General features: G+C 41.8%; 2 protein-coding genes across 2 annotated transcripts in view; one reads left to right on the top strand and one right to left on the bottom strand.

Moving 5' to 3' along the window:
• The first annotated feature begins 11,185 nt into the window (after positions 1-11,185).
• Positions 11,186-12,565, top strand: SAYSD1 (SAYSVFN motif domain containing 1). The gene is made up of 2 exons (XM_027681987.1): positions 11,186-11,346; positions 11,425-12,565. Exons 1-2 carry the CDS (start codon positions 11,188-11,190, stop codon positions 11,716-11,718), a joined length of 453 nt encoding a protein of 150 aa, XP_027537788.1. The 5' UTR covers positions 11,186-11,187; the 3' UTR covers positions 11,719-12,565.
• A 4,148-nt stretch (positions 12,566-16,713) lies between these two features.
• The window catches only part of GLP1R (glucagon like peptide 1 receptor), an 88,730-nt gene continuing 86,263 nt past the window's right edge, over positions 16,714-19,180 (bottom strand). Inside the window, exon 13 of the mRNA XM_027681877.1 lies at positions 16,714-17,537. Within this exon, the coding sequence (XP_027537678.1) occupies positions 17,370-17,537 (168 nt within the window). The 3' untranslated portion in view covers positions 16,714-17,369. The remainder of the gene's footprint in view (positions 17,538-19,180) is intronic.

Raw genomic sequence — 19,180 nt, 5'->3', positions numbered from 1 at the left:
TTTTACCAAGCTCTGGTGCTAGCCATATTACAGATGTGGAGCAGAAGGAGATCCATGTTTGTGTCTTCAGGTTTCCACCTGAATCTTTATCCAAACAAATACCTTAGTTAATTTATTAATTGTAGGTAATTTTAAATGAAGCAATAATGTCATCAGCATGACATGAACTACCTTTGCCTTGACCTCTAGTGCTTTACCCAGGGATGGCCTCATTGTATGTAACATATTGTGATGAAATGAGCGGAACATGGAAACCTCCATGCATGTGTGGGGGAACACCAATGCACCAGAACATTCCTTTGCAGGTTTTGAGTGTGCTTGCAAGGAGAAAATTGCCAAGAATTCCCTATTTACTATTTTGTGGTTCTGAAAAATCAAGATATTTGCGGGAACTTGCCTACCTTACATCTACCCGAAGTTTGAGAAGCATTTACTCTTTAGCAAGCTCATAGTTTAGGATCCATACAATTGAAGCTCCTCAGAGTTTTCCCCCACCTGCCCACCCCCAGCAGCAGCCTGACTCCAAGTCTGCCCTGCAGATATCTGGGGAGAAGAATGCAGCCACCCGGGTAGAGGAGAGCCCTGCAAACCCTTCCTTTCCCAACAACGTCTTTTTGCTACCACCTAGTGGACGTAAACAGGTGTGAAAAAACAGACTTGTAGAGAGGTAGGTGTCAGTAACGGGGGAAGAACGTGGAGAACTGTGTACAGAAATTTCGCCTGACTTCGATTTGCTTTTCCTGGGCCCTGACCCTGCTGCTGTTGCTCTCAGTCCATGGCACAGCTTAAACAGGCCAAGACAGAGCTATGCCATGCTCTCATCTGAGATCTGCCTGCCATGATGCTACAGCTCCTTCATTTGGTGCTCCTCGGTGCCAGATGCTTGCTTTTGCTTACCTGCTTTGAGACAATGCATGCTGTAAAACTGACTGAGATTGCTACAGGGTCCCCTGCACTGTTTATACTGAAGAAGACTGCAGCAGTCTTCTAACCCTGTACTGGGTTTCATCAAGAGATCAAAGGAGCCTTTGCTGAATGTCCTGGACAATGATTTGAGTGCCTCATAGCAGGAGATGTCAGTCAGCAATAGCAAAACACCACAGCAACTTGTCTGAAGCCAAAGAATCGTATGTCAAGAAACCTGATTTATATGCTGTGAAAGGTGGCCTTGGCCTAAAGAGATTACCACCTATCAAACAGAGAGAATATTTTTGTCTTAGACTGCAGGTATACACCAAAACTGTAAGTGCAACAAAGCATTAACAGAAAGTTATAATTAAGCACCTAAGCATTGTTAGGTGGAAGTGGCCTTGGAAGCCTTACGGCCCTGCTAAATGATGAGGAGGAGATAGGAGGACCAAGGCTGTGACAGGCAAACATGGATTTCATTTTTCTACAGTCAGCAAAGACTGGAGAACAAGAAAACATAGGAAAACGGGAAAGGGAATCAACTCCCTTGTGAAGTGAGGCTGAGGTGATAAAAGGGCAACCAAATTGTGATAGGTCTGGAGATATGGCAGAAGTTCTTTTGGCTATATAGTAAATATAACTGTAGAGTAGATGCCATTTTGTTCAATCTCCTAGGAATTTTTTCCCAGAAATAAACATAGACACTGAATTGAGCCAACCATATGATACTTAGCATTGGTCCAGAACCTTCCATGAGGAAAACTGGGCCACATGCTTGCTAATGTATGGTATGCAGTGCTAGTGATTTTTATGTACCAGCTGATGCTCACTGAGAACCTAGTCAGTTCTGTCCTATTGATTTCCCATTGGTTTTGTTGTTTAACTGCATGCTAACATATCTGGGCAATGACATGAAGCAAAAGCAGTGCTGAGATAATTATGTATTTGTTCTCTCTTAGTAAGAAGTCTATTATTTCACGTACATTACCTGTATTTACTTAGCATTTCTCTCCTGAAAATCACTTTTGTTCAAGAACATGAATGAGTACTAATACACAATGTTTTAAAATCACTGCCAGCAGAACAACTTCTTTTAAGGAATACAGAAGAATCTTTCCTAGCACTTCAATTTAAAATGTTGATATTAAGCATTTAAAAAAAGAAACAAAGAGGACAGAATACTAGATTTCCTCTCGAAAGAAATAGCAGTAGTCAGAACAACTGAAATTCAACTCTGAAATCCAGTTAATGAGACAGACATTACATATACAGCAAGACTTCATTCATTTTTGGCTTAATACCTCACATGAAGTTTCTAAAATAAAGGATTTTCTTGGTATTGAACCAGAGCTCCATTTTCAGCATCCCAGGGTCTGGAGACACAGATGCTTTTGTGCAAATCACAATATTATAAATCCAATATATTTCACTCTGTTCATGCATGTGAGGGAATTAAAAGCAACTTAAGATCTATCAGATCAGGTCTACAGCAAGTAAGTCCACTTCCATAAATACATAAAGAAAGCCTCTGTGATTTTACATTTATTTTAGAACTTATATAAACCAGAACCACAAACATACGACCATCACAGAAGGGAAGCGGGAATTAGAGACAGAGGGAGTATATATTCATCTAATATAATGTAAATTGTACTTCAGTCCCTAATTCTGGAAGTAAATCGCTTCAGGCTTCTGTAGTCAGTCCCCAACTATGTCTGTGGGAGCTTAGTGTCAGAATCACCTGCGTCTGCATCAGGGAAAAGGGAGATGTAATCTCAGCTGGTATTGTGCAGCTTTCCCATGTTAGCCATATGAATTACAGAGGTGAAGATTAAACCTGTCCGGCTCTCCATAAGAGAGTGAGATTTAGAAAACATTCATTGAAATTCAGTGTACATGTGATAAAAACCATGTTTATTGAAAGAAAAGGTATATTTCGAAAGGTGAGTGTTACCTTACATAAGTAGAAGATATAGATTTAAAATTTCAGTTCTTTTTTAGATCTCAAAAGACAAACTAAACTGAATTGCGGAATATAACAGTAATTTACAAAAGAGGAAAGTAGAAATAAATCACAAGGCCGTCACAGTCTTTCTAACATGAAATAAAAATTATGAACCAAAGATTCTGTCAGCTTTCTTCCCAGGCAAGATAAAACTAGTGACATTAACACAGAAATGTTCAAGGTAATCATCTAAAATGACAGCAGAGGGCGCTATCATTTCTCCTTCGGTTCACGGTGTCATGAGGAAATTCGCAGCTTTCTTACCCCTTGTGTTGCTACGCTAAAAAACCTCAAAAAAAGTCCCAACAAATCTTGAAATTCGGTGGAAGTTTTCCAGAAGGGAGTTAGAGACCACAAATGGAAGAAGAAAATATAGACTGGTATGTCTTTAAGGCCAGAACTCAATTTCAAAACGTGAAGGCTGTGCCACAAGCACTTTGGTTGTATAAAACAAAAGTGAAGAGATTTTTGCTGTTGTCTATTTATGTTTTCTCTAGAAACATAAATGTCAGACTTTTTAATCTGTAAATATTTCTCCCTCATGATTTCATAACTCATCTGCTACATATTGTTGTCCTTGCTGGACTGCTCAAACAGAAATTATAGGACAATATTACTAAATGTTTGCAATGTCCTGCCTATGACAGCCACTTAGTCATCCTTTGGAAGAACTGACCAAAGAACATATTGCATCCTTTCCTGCCCTCCGAGACAAACAAATGGTCTATAAATGGTCCTCAGTCTTTTCTGCCATCTGAAATCTCTACTTGACCAACACATACAAAGTATGGTTTTCTTGAACTTGTTTTTTCCCCTCTTTCTTTCATAGCTTGATTGCTCAAAGCATGGCCTATGAGGTCCCAGTCAAGTGAAATATTGAAACCCTGCCAAGTTTGACTGAAGAGAGAATCCTGGCAGGAGGTTACATGCTGAACTTGCTGCAATGCTGAGTGTCCCTCAGGATCAGCACAAAAATGCTAAAACAGAGCCCATGGTTTCTAAACCCATCAGAGCCAAGATGAACCCTCCACATTCTCTTATTTCATTAGAACCAGCCAGACCCAGTTCTGAACTTTACTTGTCATAAATTTAGAGACTCATCCCCATGCCGGGTTGTCTTTACAATCCAGTACATAAGAAGATAACCTTGTTTAGGTCTTAATTGTCCCCCTAGTGTAATTTATGTTATTTTAAAATGCATAAGGTACAAGATTTGTGGGGTATGCTTACAGTACAATAAATAGAATAATTTGTCTAGACTTGTCATGGTAAAAAAAAAATTGTAAGATTTTATTGTTGTGCGGTTTATTTTTAAGGGAAGTAATGTGAAGCTACTTTGCTTCAGGAGATGTCATCCCAACCCCAGTGTAGTCCTGGCAAAGTTCTCACTGACTTCAGTGGAGTCAGGTTTTCACATTGCAGGGTCTCATCACTTCAGAAAAACTGAGAATCTGGCTTGGTGCCTGTTTCTCTCAGACCCACTGGAGTGTCTCCAGCCTGACCTGTGTTATTTTCACATCAATTCCCCTTGTTTTTCTCTCCTACCTGTGTATTCATCCAGTCCCACCTTACCGGCTTTACTGCTGAGATGTTATATCTTGATCGCTAACGAGAGGCAGCTGCTGCTGAGACTCTGCTTGATGCGGTGTTTGATATGTGTTTTTTCTGGGCTCACAGTCAGACTCAAGCCATGGAAATAACTTCAAGACAAAGTGGTAGCTAGTAGAAGACAAGATTTTCCACTTTTTGAGGATGTCAGAGGTAGGCTTCTGCATTATACATTGTATTTTGGAGTACTGAATAGATTTTTTTGCAAGTCAGGGTTGGCAATGTGTTTAAATCAAAGAGTTATTAACCTGTTTCAATAGGCCAAGTTGCCTTTTAGTAGGTTTCAGCAGTTAGCAAATGCTGTCTTCCTGCAAGTCTTTTGTGGATTCAAGACTTTCTAATATCTTGCTTATCTTGCTTTTCTTTTCTCATTTTGCTTTATATAAGCTTTTCTTCCAGATATTTGTTCCATTTATTAAAACAAATATTGACATGAAAAATACTCTGTCTATGAACTATTAAATTTAACTTAAAAAAGCAAGAAACTCTGATTATTAAAGAGTTCTGTACCACTATTACACCTTTTACTCTGGTTGTACCCCTTTGGACTCCTGTGTTTTCTTTACAATCATGAGGATAAATTTCTTGGTAGCTTCTTAATGAATTAAAAGTCATCATTTGGGGGGTAAGATCCAAAATAGCACATAATTACCTAGAGCAGGGCTGAAATTTAATAAGACCCTTACACACAGATCAGTTGGAGTCTGGACTGTGATTTGATCCAAAATGCCAATTATTAGATGTAAAATAATAGAGCAGGTGCAGCCACCTAACCACGGGTGAGGGACTTGGACAGAATTTAGATTGCATGGCTGCAATCCAAGACAGCCATGCACAAAATCTTTGCCCTAGGGATTAGACACTATTCAGAAAGCTTTCTTGGGTGCTTCTGTGTCTACAGAAGTCCTGTCATATTAAGTGAGCATAGCACCCTCATGTCCTATTTTCAATAAAATTAATTTGTGATTCTCAAACCACTCATCCCTAGGGATGGTAAATTGCTCTGGTACATGGCTGAGACATCTGATAGCTCTGGATTCAACTCAGAGCATTAAAAAATAATCACCAGTTCCATTAGAAAATGAATGAGTGCTTGGGGAACTTTGTACTTGTGGTGATGCCCCCACTTTGTACAATGTATCACAATTAGGCCATTTCCCCTCTGAACACTAGATTTTTCACAGCTGATTCTGATGATGCCCCAGCCTGGACTCATTGCATTGGTGGAATATAAAGCTTTCTGCTCCTGCCTTCCTCCCAGGGTTCACAAACCCATAAAAATTCCTTCCATAACTAAAAGATGAATTTAGGGATTAAGTTCATTTTTCACTTGTGTGAAAAATTTTTTACTTTTGTGTGCCATCCACTAACTTTCACTGGTGGACCCCTACACAATCTTTGTGTATTACTGAAGGCAGTTTAGAGCTCAAAGCTTCTGTTGCAATGATGATCAGCTGCTTGCAGTATCCTGTAGCAGAGTTTGGAATTAAGTACTTGGTATATCATATGTTTAAATACCGATTTGGAAAAGAGTCTTCCTAGGTCGTGCTGAAAGGCTCATTCTCTTGGTGGACTGCCTAGTTTATTCCTATTTTTGAAAGCATTAGGGAAGGCTTTAGTCCTAACCTTTAGCTGTGATCTGACTGAGCAGTTTCACTTCCAGTGGTAAACATCATAAATATTCCAAAATCTAGCACAGGTGTTGGGCCTAAAAGGTGATTATGATAAGAAGAAATTGCCAAAAAGAGTAAACAGATAATATTTTCATACAATGCAACAGCTTGCCAAAAGTAATAGTTTGGACTTCTGTCCTTACATGAAGATACACATATTCAATTATTTTGTTTTAGGTAAGCTAATTTCTTTCATTTAGAGCCAAGGAGGAATAGGAATGCCATGATGTCTCCCTCATTCATCTTTTAGTCTGTTGAATAATTTGTGGGAATTAAGAAATAGCACCAAGCCCTTATGCCTGGTATACCTATCTCAGGGGCACAGATGAAGTCTCACACTTATTTGAACTGTTTATAAGAAAATTATATCTATCAGCAAGAGCCTGAGGTTCCAACCAGTTGGCTGGAATGCACCCTGCCAACTGCAATGATAGCTCAGTGTTTCTGGACGATGATTTGCCCTATCATATAGGGCAGAGGCTTGAAGGCATGAGAAAAGGTTGCTGCAACACCTTTCTGGGCGTTCTGCTCCTCTAAAAATGAAATTAGTTAGTGTTGTGATGCCCTTGGTGTTTTCGTGGAAGTGGCTGTATAAAACTGGCAGCCAATGTGAATATTAAAGCTTACAGTGCACACTTAACGAAAGACTTCTGAAGACTGAGTGTGTATGCGTGTAAGGGGATAATGTAGTCCCCTTCTGTCTTCCTCACTCTTTATTCAACTTCTAGCATACAGAATTTTCTATATTTTAAACTCCAATGGATTTGAAGGAAATAGACTTGGAACCAGAACTCAGATCTACAACTGATTTTAAGATCTTCTCTGACATTCTATTTACTTCATTTCTCCTGTCTGGAGAAATGCTATTACAGCATCTAGTTACAGAATGTTGTGGTTAAGTGTTATACAAACCTAGAATAAAAAATATTCACTCCAAGCCCAAAGATCCTTCTGTATTTCCAGAAAATACTTTCACAAAAGTACTTTGTTAATTAATTTACAAAGTATTTTTTTCAAAAAAAGTTTTGAGAAGAGTAGACCGATTAAACCCAACATAACATTGACTGACAGGAGCCACAAATCAGGTTTCCTTTCCCTTAAGTTATAAGGACCTAGTGGCAAATGCCTCTTTTTCCCACACTAGCTATATGATAAAAATCAAAAGGCAATATTCTGAAATTCTGAAATTTTAGAACAGTTTTCAAAACCTTGACTTTGAAATCAGATTAAAGTTATGAATGCAGCAAAACAATCCTACCCAGAGTGCTCACTGGGTGTTATCTTCTAAACGCAATAAAATAGCTCATCTCCCTTTTCTGTTACAATGATTTCACGAAGTACCTGACATTTACAGCTAGCATTGCACTAGTGAGGGATTTTCACTCTGTTCTCTTCCTCAAATGGAAGTTTCCCATGAAATGATAAGGAACAGTTCAGAACTGTGACAGAAACATTAATAACTCTGCACTGCCCAATTTTAAATGTGTTTAAATATAGAGCATTTCAGTATATAAAGCAGGAATATAAGTGCTAGCATCTCAGAAACTTTTAGTATGCACTGCTGAACATACAAACATACGTTTCAAAACCACATGGACATGAAAATTTGCAATTCAGAACTTAAACCAGTTCAATAAAAAGAATAAAATAAAAAATTTCTTTCTGTTTAGTGGCAAAATACCCTGATGCTGCTATTTTACGAAGGAAAATAATGACCGTTTTTTACAAAGGAAGCAGCTCTTCTCTGTAGTTTAGAACTGATTAGTAAATGGATATGCAGGAAGCTCTTTATGGAATTAGACAAATATGAGTCTGTGCACTTCAATCTATTTTATACATGTTCTGCAAGACCTCAACAACTAGAGCTAATGCTCCCTCAGCTCCATTGAACTAATTAAGCTAGGTCATTATATTAATAATGGGTTGCCCTTCTGTCTGCATTTATGGCACTTAGCAAGTCAGTGCAAGAGTGAACGCTTATCTCACAAAGGAGAGAGCTCCTGAATTAGATTAATCCATCAAGATAATTAATGTGACTTGATTACTGAAAAATCTGGCATACACAAACAGGTATCTGCAGTTGTAGGATGCAAGTAACAACACTCCAAAATACTGAGCAAGGCCCTGAGCCTGTACTATTGAATAAAGAGGTGGCTGAAACCAAGACATGGTGACAGGCTGCTGATGTGGTACATGCAAAGGGTGCCACAGGATCTGAATATTGCTATCAATGCTTGGGTTAACTCAGCTGAGTTGATATTTTGCCACAAGTTCTAATGCTACTTGTCATGTAAAAATACCTCATTGAATTAGTTTCAGTTCTCTTCTTTAAGGGGCATGGAAGAGCAGAGATACTTGACAACTAATTAAGAAAAACTCTGCAGTCACCGCCCCAAAAATATTAAATCGACTGTACTTTGGGCATGGCTTTGACAGCTTTCTTGTTTTGCCAATTCTTTCAGCAGGCACTTTACCTCCTTCAGTTCACTTGCTGATAAAGCGCCATAGACAAAGTTCCTAATGGCTTGGAACATTAGTCCCTTAAGCTGGTGACAATTGTCTGAGAGCAGAATGCAATAATTCTTCTGTATCATAAATACTAAAATATAATGAAAAGTTGATAGATGGGATAAGGGAAAAGGTTTCAAAATTGCTGAAGTGGAAATTTATAAAGAACAAAGGTTTTCTTCTTGGCAGAGAGAAATACACATGAGTTTCTATGTAGTATGATTTACTATGAAACAAATTTAAAAAAAAATCCTAAGTTTTTTAAGTGATCTTAATGCTGCCTCCTAAAAGTTGATGGGCAGTTTCAGGATTTCTGTTACCAAGAATGCAGGTTTAGAGATTTATCAATTAATCATTGCCTGCACCAAAGAGGAGAAACCCTTGGCTCATAGTCTCATACCTACAGACCCACTATATTCAATTTGTTTTTCTCATAAATAGTGAGAAAGGCATGAAGTGATTCAAGTCCCACAGAAGTGTTCTTCAGCCTCTCCATGTCCCCTCTGCACTCCGAATCATAGGCTGAGGATCCAAAGATTAGGACTGGTGAACCGCCAAGGACCTTTGTAGGCACTGGAGTAAGAAACAAATTGTCCGAATGGTTTGTTAAACAAACAAACAAAACTGTCTATTCAATTAAGCTGTTTGTTTAAAACAAGATATATCGAAATAATTTAAGACTTTATGGGTCCAAATTTGTACAGGTATTTGTCTGCAGTGAAACCCTCACATACAGTTGAGGGTACTGAAGTGCTCTTAGGCCTCAAAGGCCTGATTCATGGCACTATTCTATGTGTTTCCTAACAATACATGGCAATATAGGTAGCTCGACATAGCCATAAAATAGCTATTTGGATGCATAATAGCAAATACATAGTAAAACCAGAAAATTTTGAATTAAATTTAACAGCATGGGAATCACCGGGTGCAGCTCGCAAAGGAGGTATTAAGCTCAGGTATAACTACTAGTGTGACTAATGATATATACAGAACAAGGAGCTATTTCAATGAACAGTAGAACAAGAGGAAGAAAAAAATATCAAATTAAAACGATGCCCTGTGCAGGCTATCTTAAAACACTTTTGACTGTTATTTCAAAATCAAATTTCCACAAATAAAGAGAAAAATGTCATTCATTGCAGCACTTTTTGTAAAGTTGGAAGGTTAAAAGAAAATAATTTTGTAACCGAGCATAAAATAGGCATTTGAAAAATGGTTTAGCTGGGAAAAAACACAATTTTTTCCACATTAAGATAACTTAAGAACACCCAAATTGATTTTTATTAGACTTTTCATAATCACTTCTGAGCTGACACATGCATGAGACATTCAGCCCCAAAGGTCACTTCTGAGAAGGCTATAAGTAACTGGAAACAGCACTGCAGGATGAAATGATGTCTCATTGCTGACTATTACTGCTGGAGAGTGATGAATATTTTACTCCTGAGGCTAAGAGACAGATCCTGTAAATAAATTTTCATTTCTTGGCAGTGCTGATAGCTGAAATGTGATGTGATAGAGCTGGTTTTCCCAATCTTAGTTTTTTATTTAAAGAGAGGGCGAGATGGATGCTGGTAAGGTCTGTGGGCCTGTGTTGGAGGGAGCTCACCATACGCTCTTCTCCATGGCCAGCAGCGGGTGGCACACGGCGAGCCGTGGCTCCTCACATGGTGAGTGGCCATGGCCACGACAGTGCCCTCCTCCTCCTCCTCCTCCTCCTCCACGCTGCCCCTGCCTGGGCTGCTCAACACTCTTCTAAAACCTCGGCTCAAATGCCCGATGCAAATGTTGCTGGTCAGCCTGGCTGTGAACACTTCATTCACCTTCGCCAGCATTTGGTCTCCCCACACTTTATTATCTCCTCCTCCTCTTCATTTTGGTGCCAACACTGGTCACTAAGGTTGTTTAGCCTAAAGAAGAGGAGGTCAGGGGAGACTTTGTCACTGTCTACAACTCCCTGAAAGGAGGTTGTAGCCAGGTGGGAGTTGGCCTCTTCTCCCAGGCAATTAGTGAAAGGACAAGAGGACATAGCCCCAAAGCTGTGCCAGAGGAGGTTCAGATTGGACATTAGAAGGAATTCGTTCACAAAAAAGGGTGATTAGATACTGGAATGGACTGCCCAGGAAGGTGGTGGAGTCACTGTCCCTGGAGGTGCTTAAGGATTGACTGGACATGGATGGCACTTAGTGCCATGGTTTAATTGACATGGTGGTGTTCGGTCATGGGTTGGACTCGAGGTCTCTTCCAACCTGACAGATTCTGATTCTGTGAAAACAAAACACAAGAGGAGACCTCTAGTGAACTGCAGCTTTTCACCAGAGCCGGTCGGCCGGCTCTGCTAGCCATACAGGGCAGCGACGCGAGCAGCAGCCGGCCGCTTCTGCCTCCCCACAGTAGGGACCCAACTCCTTCCCCGTTTTTTGTTTCCACCGGCCCCGCCTCCTCACGGAGCCGTCACGGCCCTGGCGCAGGCGCGGCTCGGCGATGTCGGCGGCCGTGGAGCGGCGCCTGGCTGAGTTTCGCGCCGCCCGCGGTAGCGCTGCGGCCGCTCCGCGCCCCGTGGACCTGCCGGGAGTGTCCGCGGCTCCGGAGCCCGCCGAGGGACCGCGGGCCGCAGTGGGCCCGGGCGGCGGCGCCGCTCAGGTGAGCGCCGAAGCGGGCGGGTCGGGGGTGCGGCGGCCGGTCGGTGCCTGACGCCGCGTCTCGCTGCCGCCTCCGCAGGTCCGTCCCGCCCCGGCGCCGGCGGCTCCGGTGTGGGCGCGCCCGCTGCTGCTGAAGGTGCTTCTCTGGGCCGTGCTGCTGGCGCTGTTCGCGGAGCTGGAGCTGGGGCTGCCCTACTTCGTCCTCTCCTTGCTCTACTGGATGTACGCCGGCACCCGCGGCCCCGCCGAGCGGCGGCCCGGCGAGCTCAGCGCCTACTCCGTGTTCAACCCCGGGTGCGCCGCCATCGCCGGCACGCTGACGGCCGAGCAGCTGGAGCGGGAGCTGCACTACCGGCCCGCCGCGGGCAGGTAGCGGCGGCCCGGCAGGGACAGCTGCTGTGCTGGGCCGGCCCCGCCGCCGCCGCACCAAGGACCCGAGGAAGGGCCGACGGGGGAGGAGACGGGGGTTGTTTCTATGCAAAACGCCTTCTTGAGCCTTACTGCTGGCCCCGAGTCCCCCGGCGCCGTCCGGTCCCGAATAAAGCCGTAGCAAAGCCCGCGCTCTGGTCTGGTTTCCTGGGGGCCGGGCAGCTGTTGCGGCCGCTGTCGGGCGGCCCCGAGAGGCACGGCCTTGTCACAGCTGCGGCTGCCAGCGTGTCAGCTGGTGCATTTCAGCTCCATAGGAGTTTTGCCGCGGCTTTGACTACACCTTCACTAGAATGGTCCAACTGCTGCTCTTCCCATACTGGCTGGAAGCCTCTTTCTGAAGAAAAGACATGAAGAAGTGCTATCCATGTATCTAAGACTGCTGTTTCAGTCTGCACTCGTGTCTTTGATCTAACACAAACATCTGATTATTATGCGAAGTCCCTGTTTGCTTCATATTGGTTCTCATAATTTGTAACATAAGCAAAAAAAAAGACTTATGCCTGGCAGGTGTACTTGTATGATCCACCACTATTTTTAATATACAGATCATTGCATTAAACCAGATCTGCCTAGCAAAGTGGTAGAGTCACCATCCGTGGAAGTGTTCAGAGAACAGGTGGATGTGGCACTTGAGAACATGTTTTAGTGATGATTGTTGTGGTGGTGCTAGGTAGACAGACTTGATCTTAAAGGTCTTTTCCAACCTTAACGATTCTGTGATTCAATGAAATCATTAAGTCATAGTGAAGAGCAGCTGCTAGGACTTGTGCCTCTAAGGACAAAGTTGAGAAGAAAACTCACAAATTGGTCCTTCAAATCCTGCTTTGTTATGCCTTGTCTAATTTAACAGTTAAACACTGTTCAGGCTTGACTTACCACAAGTTTTATCATTGGTTGTGGAAACAAAAGGAAGTGGTGTTTTGAATGTAACTGGACTGGAAAGAGATTAATAGATTAAAGCATACATAATATGTTAACTCTGCTAAGCATCACTCAGTAGTTAAACATCTCTCAGTAGCTCTCCACAGCACTCACAGCTTCTTAGGCTTTTGTGTAATTTCCAAATGCCGTTATTTAAAGCCAACCACAGAATTTTGTGATTTGCTCATAATCAACCATCCTCTGGTAAAAATCCCCTCAGAGTTCTCACTATTATTACACATTCCTCTTGACTGTACAAATCACAGAAGCACAGAGTATGCTGAGTTGGAAGGGACCCACAAGGATCATCAAGTCCAACTCCTGGCCCTGCACAGGACCATCCCCAAGAGTCACACCATGTCTCTGAAAGTATCATCCAAACACTTGAACTCTTGTCACGCTTGATGCTGTGACCACTTCCTTGGGGAGCCTGTTCCACTGCCTAACCACCCTCTGGGTGAAAAACCTCTTTCTTCTATCCAACCTAAACCTCCCCTGACACAACTTCAGGCCATTCCCTTAGGTCTTGTCACTGGTCACCACAGAAGAGATCAGTGCCTGCCCCTCCTCTTCTCCTCATGAGGAAGTTGTAGATTGCGATGGTCTCCCCTCAGTCTCTTCTCCAGGCTGAACAGACCAAGTGACCTCAGCCACTCCTCATGCGGCTTCCCCTCAAGGCCCTTCACCATCTTCACTGCCTTCCTTTGGACGCTAATAGCTTAATATCTTTCTTATATTGTGGTGCCCAAAACCGCACACAATATTCAAGGTGAGGCTGCCCCAGTGCAGAGCAGAGTGGGACAATCCCCTCCCTTGACTGGCTGGCAATGCTTTGCCTGATGCCCCCCAGGACATGTTTGGCCCTCCTGGCTGCCAGGGCACTGCTGACTCATATTCAACTTGCCATGAACCAGGACCCCCAGGTTCCTTTCCATGGCACTGCTTTCCAGCATCTCATTCCCCAGTCTGTCTGTACATCGGAGGTTGCCCCATCCCAGGTGCAGAATCTGGTACTTCCCTTGTTAAACTTCATATGGTTGGTGATTGCCCAGTCCTCTAATTTGTCAAGGCCTCTCTGCAGGGCCTCCTTGCCTTCAAGTGAGTCAACAGCTCCTCCAGTTTTGTGACATCTGCAAAATTGCTTAATGTCCCTTCCAGTCCTGCGTCCAAGTCATTTATGAAGAGGCTGAAGAGAACAGGGCCTAAGATGGAGCCCTGCAGAACCCCACTAGTGATGCTGCATTTTGGTTTTGATTAACATAGGCTCTGCAGGTTCAAAGGCGTCTTTGTATAGATACAGAGTAGCAAATATAAATATTTGTTTCCTCAGAAGAACCATGAACTGTGAACCTTTCCATTCTTAAAAACTATTCTAATTAAAGGTCAAGAAGTAGTCAGATGATACTCAAAACACCTGTAAACAATGGAATTTTGTGAGTTGAAACTTTATTCACAATAATAAAAATAAACATCAGCACAGTGTTTATGGGGAATTGATAATCTGACATCCTGTACAGTTCGATTCTGTGGGTGTTTTTTAAAACAAGGAAATACATGCAAATAAATATTAAATATAAGGTAAGATTCGGGAAATTATAAAACTTCATAGCAGCAATGCTGGAAATAAAGTTTTCACTTGCTATAAATTCTAGTTGCATTATGTCCAGATGGATTTATAGACTCTTGTATTTAATGCTTCATGAAACAAGTTACCACAATAAGTGAGCATGAAGCTGGAAGGCACAAGAAATAAAAACTGACACAGTTCATCTGTTCCAGTGCTTTGTGTTGGTTTGCCTATTTCATGCTACCCAAATAAATGTACATTACACATTTTGAAATAGATACGACATGAATAACAAAGGCTTGTAAAAGGTTTTACTGAAGTGGATAAAGAATGATGGAGAAATTGGCATTGAGGCCTTGCACTGTCTCTAAATACATGAATACTGTAATTCTGCTTTGGTGGTAATAACTTTCACTGAGTTATTCTTAGAGGGGATTTAAAAAAGTTTGAAGAAGTGAGAGCTTAATCAGAGAGGGAAAAAAATTCCTCCACAACCCTCTGCTTGGCTAAGACCTCACTTTGTTACCTTATTTTTCTCTTGTATTCTAACAAGGCAAAAGTTACCAAGGTAAGTTTGACATTTGGTGCTGGAGCTATTCTTGTGGGCCCAAAGCCCTCACTTCTCAAATGACTAGGAGGGACAAGAAGAGCCTACTAACTCAAAAGCATGTCAAGCTGCTGAAAGAACCTTGTGACAGCAACTAAGTACAGGTTTGTTACCACACATGGAAATGCTCTCTATTCCTATGACTTTCCTCTTTCATTTGTTACATACACATTTTTTCCCAGCACAGTAGTGAGTTAAAACACTTCTGTAACTTCCTGTTGTCATAGCAAAATTATCATCTTGCTAACAGCTGCGCAAGCAGCAGAAACTTTTTTTCCCAGGTTTGCGCACAACTAAGCAGGGCCCTGGAAAACTAGTATCCACTCTTGAATATTAATGAGTGAAATTATTCCCTCCAGAGTGCATTATTCTACAGCTGCAAATTTCATCTGTCATCATGCTGCCTTTTCACCTGCCAGTGACTATTGTTTTTTTCATATTCAAAGCACATCAGAGTACATGGTAGATAGAAACATCAAGCATACTCTCTACATATAGGAAGCTAATTAATTATATTTTAGGACAGCAGTTAACATCTGCATGTGGTAGTCAAGTATTGTATTGACGGTCACACAACACAGAAGCTAGTTATTAAATTTACAGAAGAACCTGAGATGCTTCATTCCAAAGTTAGCTCTGCAATTGATGTTAGGGAAGGAAGGCCTGGGAATGGCCCACATAGAAGCCAGCATGCTAAACATATATAAGCCAGCCTGAGAACTGTGGTGGATTTCTACAAACATGTCTGACTTTCTCCCTGGAGCTCAATTACAGGTATTATAGCAGAAGAAGGTAACACATCCTCTCTTAATTCAATTCTAACCTGGTGATTGCAAAACTAATCCATGCTGTTGGCAATTCGGATTCTAATACAATGATTAAGTAATACCATGCAAAGCAATCTAGCTTCAGGCAGGAAAGATGCTGAATTACATCCCAGAATATCCAGTCCATTTTCTTGGTAATGGGGGCTGTGAGTGCAAGTGCAAAGAGACTTGAAAATTGGAGGGTAGTAGTGGTGGTGGTGTGTTATTTCTGCTAAGTATTTCTTAACTGCTATGCCATGGAAGTTACTTACTAAAAAGTCTCTGAACAGGGAGATTCTCAGGACTAGTCTTTGGCATTTGGCCTCTTTGTTGTAAAGGGAGCCCGAGTAACAGCTGAGTAAAGATATGTAAAACTTGTTATTGAGTGATGCAATGGATTACGTCCTGCTTGTAAAGGTACCTCTTTCCCCAGCAACTCTTGTAAACATCTGGGAGGGGAACACTATGCAGTGCAAATGCAGTCACTGCACGAGCCCTCACTGTTTTAAACTCACGAAAGCTCGTGGAGTTCAGGATAGTGGGTTTTGGGATTTTTTGTTTGGAATCTCACTCATGGGAAGCAAGCAGATTCTGGAGAAGGATGGCAGCCCACCCTGGCGGGAGCTCTCCTTGGTTCTGAACCTGTGCCCTGTGCAAGGGCTGCCTTCCTGTCCCCAAGTGCAGGTACCTCGTATCTGAAGAAATGGACCAAGGCTGAAGGAGAAACAAAAGTGAGCCCACAATGCCAACTAGTGAATCTTTTCAATGCTATAAGATGTGCTAAGACCAGCAGTGGCCACTAGCTGACTTCTGTGTGCTTGCACCCACATGAAGCAGAGTAAAGCTTAGACAGAAAACATCCTCTTGAAGCAGAAGTCATTATCCCATCCCTGTGTGCCCTCCAGAGAAGCAGAGTACCAATTATAATGGAAGGGCTGTGCATTTAGGGGACGCTTCCATCCAAGTCAACAGAGATAATGTGTACCTAATTCTGTAATTCTAGCAGATGAGGCCCCTAACAGATACTGAGTTTGGTTCTTTTTTTTTTTTCTTTTGCAAGTGAAGCTTAAAAAGAGCATTCAGAAGTGTTCAAGTGTTCACCAAACTACTTGCTGTAAATTGATAAACCTTCAGGTTCCTGTCCTTCACCTACACAGAAAAAAGGTTAGCGTATTTTCAACTTTAACTTTGGGAAACTCCTACTACAAAACTGGTTCTTCCCTAAAACATGAGTTGTGTCCCACTAAATTATTTTTTTTCTATAAATGGTGACCTTACCCTGTCCCCATAAAAGTCTAAATGTATTTTTTGGCAATAATCATATTCTGTATCCTTGTAATTTAATCAGTCAATCACTCAGCTCGCCCACTCAACAGTAATAAGCCATTGACCCTGTGGTTTCAGACTGGATCAATGCTATGCTTAAGTTTTGGACACCTGGAGGCCTTGTGTGCAAATAGGAGGAAACTCTTTTAACTTACTTTAGACGTGATCAATTTTTCCTCTGATGTGTTGATTACATTAGCAGATTGCTTTCGCTAGAAACCTTTGTCCAACAGCCTGCAGGCAATGAGCAGCATATGCTTAAGTTTCTTGCTGGAGATGGCATACTTAAGCCACTTGCTTGGGTATTTAAGGGTTTTCAGGTATATCATACAGTTCATTGTTCTCAGTCTGATTCACCTGCAGAAATCTCAGCTGAATGTGGCCTGACAAGTGGCAGCATAGACACTACTGCCTACCGTGCCTCCGCTACTGATGCTGTTGGCTGGACATTTCAGAGGTTTCATACTGCTGTCTCTCTGGACATACAAATGTTCTAACCTCCAGCGCTCCCAGCTTTTCCGAAACTCCATCTGAACCTAACAGAAGCAAAGAAGAAAACAAAAGGAATTAATGTAGAACTAACCAGCTCTTTAAATGACTCCATTTGCATTAGAAAAAAGCAAGGGAAAAAAGAGAAAAAAAAGACACCACGCTGCTGAGAAAAGCTGAAAATGCTTTAAAATCTGCAATATTATTGCTTCAAATTATCCAATTATCTCATTAGTCCATTGTAGGGTATTTCACATTTGAAATAATGACATTCCTGTTTACTTGTAGAAATAAAGCTCTTTTATGCACCAGAAAATCTTAGCTTCATTATTTTACTCTAAATTGTATTCACCTGCAATACTGATTGTACTCTGTGCCCTACCAATACTAACAATTAAGTTGATTTTGCTTATCAGCCATGAAATGTCTGAAAAGATTGGCTTCGTGCTCAATACTGTCACCACAGGTATTCTTAAGAGTTCTGTTCTAACTTCTGGTTTGATTTAAACATTATTATGTCCTGGATTATTTTTGTTCTTTGAATATTTATGTAAGTTTTTTTATTCCATACAAAAATGAAGATTTATTCAGAATTCAAAACAACAATTAAGCAGGTTGAAGACTGTACTTGCTCCCCCTGTTTAAATAGCAATTCCAGTATCCTTTTCCAGATACTAGCTTTTTTTTAAAGCTACAAAATATACTGATCTAGTCGCAGGTTCTGGGTTGAACTGTGTAACCTCTGTACTCATTTGGAAGTTTATCCAGGGTCTTTTCACTGCTACACAAGACCAGACAGATCTCCCAGTTCCATGGGCAAAGTTCTTGCCACTTGACTAAAGTAAGAACCTCCATTAGCTTTTAACACGTAAGGCAGAGGACAGAAAATTGAACACTCAGTACTCTAGATAGGAAGGCAGGAATGCAACTACAGTAATCAATTCATTATGGTGTGCACTTCAGCCTGGAAATAAGTTCACTGTAGGTGGGTCACTCAAGTGAGCCTTCTCTGGAGAGATGCTTTTTGTTTCCTTTTAGGATCTGGTACTGACCACCAAGAGACTAAACAGGTTGATGGCAGTTTCAGCATTGACTAGTTTCAGCATAGACTCATTCCTGGGCTGCTGAAACCTTCATACTCTGAAGGAAACTTCCTAGGGAACCAGCTGCTGTATGTCTGTCTCCTCTGCTTGTTCCCTGTGAAATACTGAATCTGGGAGGCAGCCCTAAAAAAAGAAGCAAAGCCTTATATAACTAATTGTCTTCCCTTGTTGGGTACCTCTAGCAGTGCTTATCAGCTCTGGGCTACAGCCCTTGTATTGAATATTGTCCTGATGGGAACCAGCCGCATCTCTGTGTTTCTGACAACAGAATCTGTCCCTCCAGTATCACAACCAAATGGGTCAGAAGAAAAGATGCTAAGACGGAAGCTTGTGTTGTATCATGGTAATGGGGAGTTGTTGTGTTAAAAGGTGCACAAAGACACCAGAGAAAGACAGTGTGTCTGGGATAGCTTGGCATTGAAGAATGAGGGAGAATGGCCAGATAAAGACAGAAATGCAGGAACCATACTGTCTGCAGAAAAACTGGGCATATTACCACCCCTTGGCACCTTTTGTGGGCATGGAAAACAACAGGCAGCACTGGGAAAAAGGTGTTGTAGAGATTTACAGGCAAACCCTGAACAAAA

Source organism: Neopelma chrysocephalum, unplaced genomic scaffold, assembly GCF_003984885.1.
Source record: "Neopelma chrysocephalum unplaced genomic scaffold, ASM398488v2 Primary Assembly neopelma1_61b, whole genome shotgun sequence".
Lineage (NCBI taxonomy): Eukaryota > Metazoa > Chordata > Aves > Passeriformes > Pipridae > Neopelma > Neopelma chrysocephalum.
This window is presented reverse-complemented; position numbering and strand designations above follow the sequence as displayed.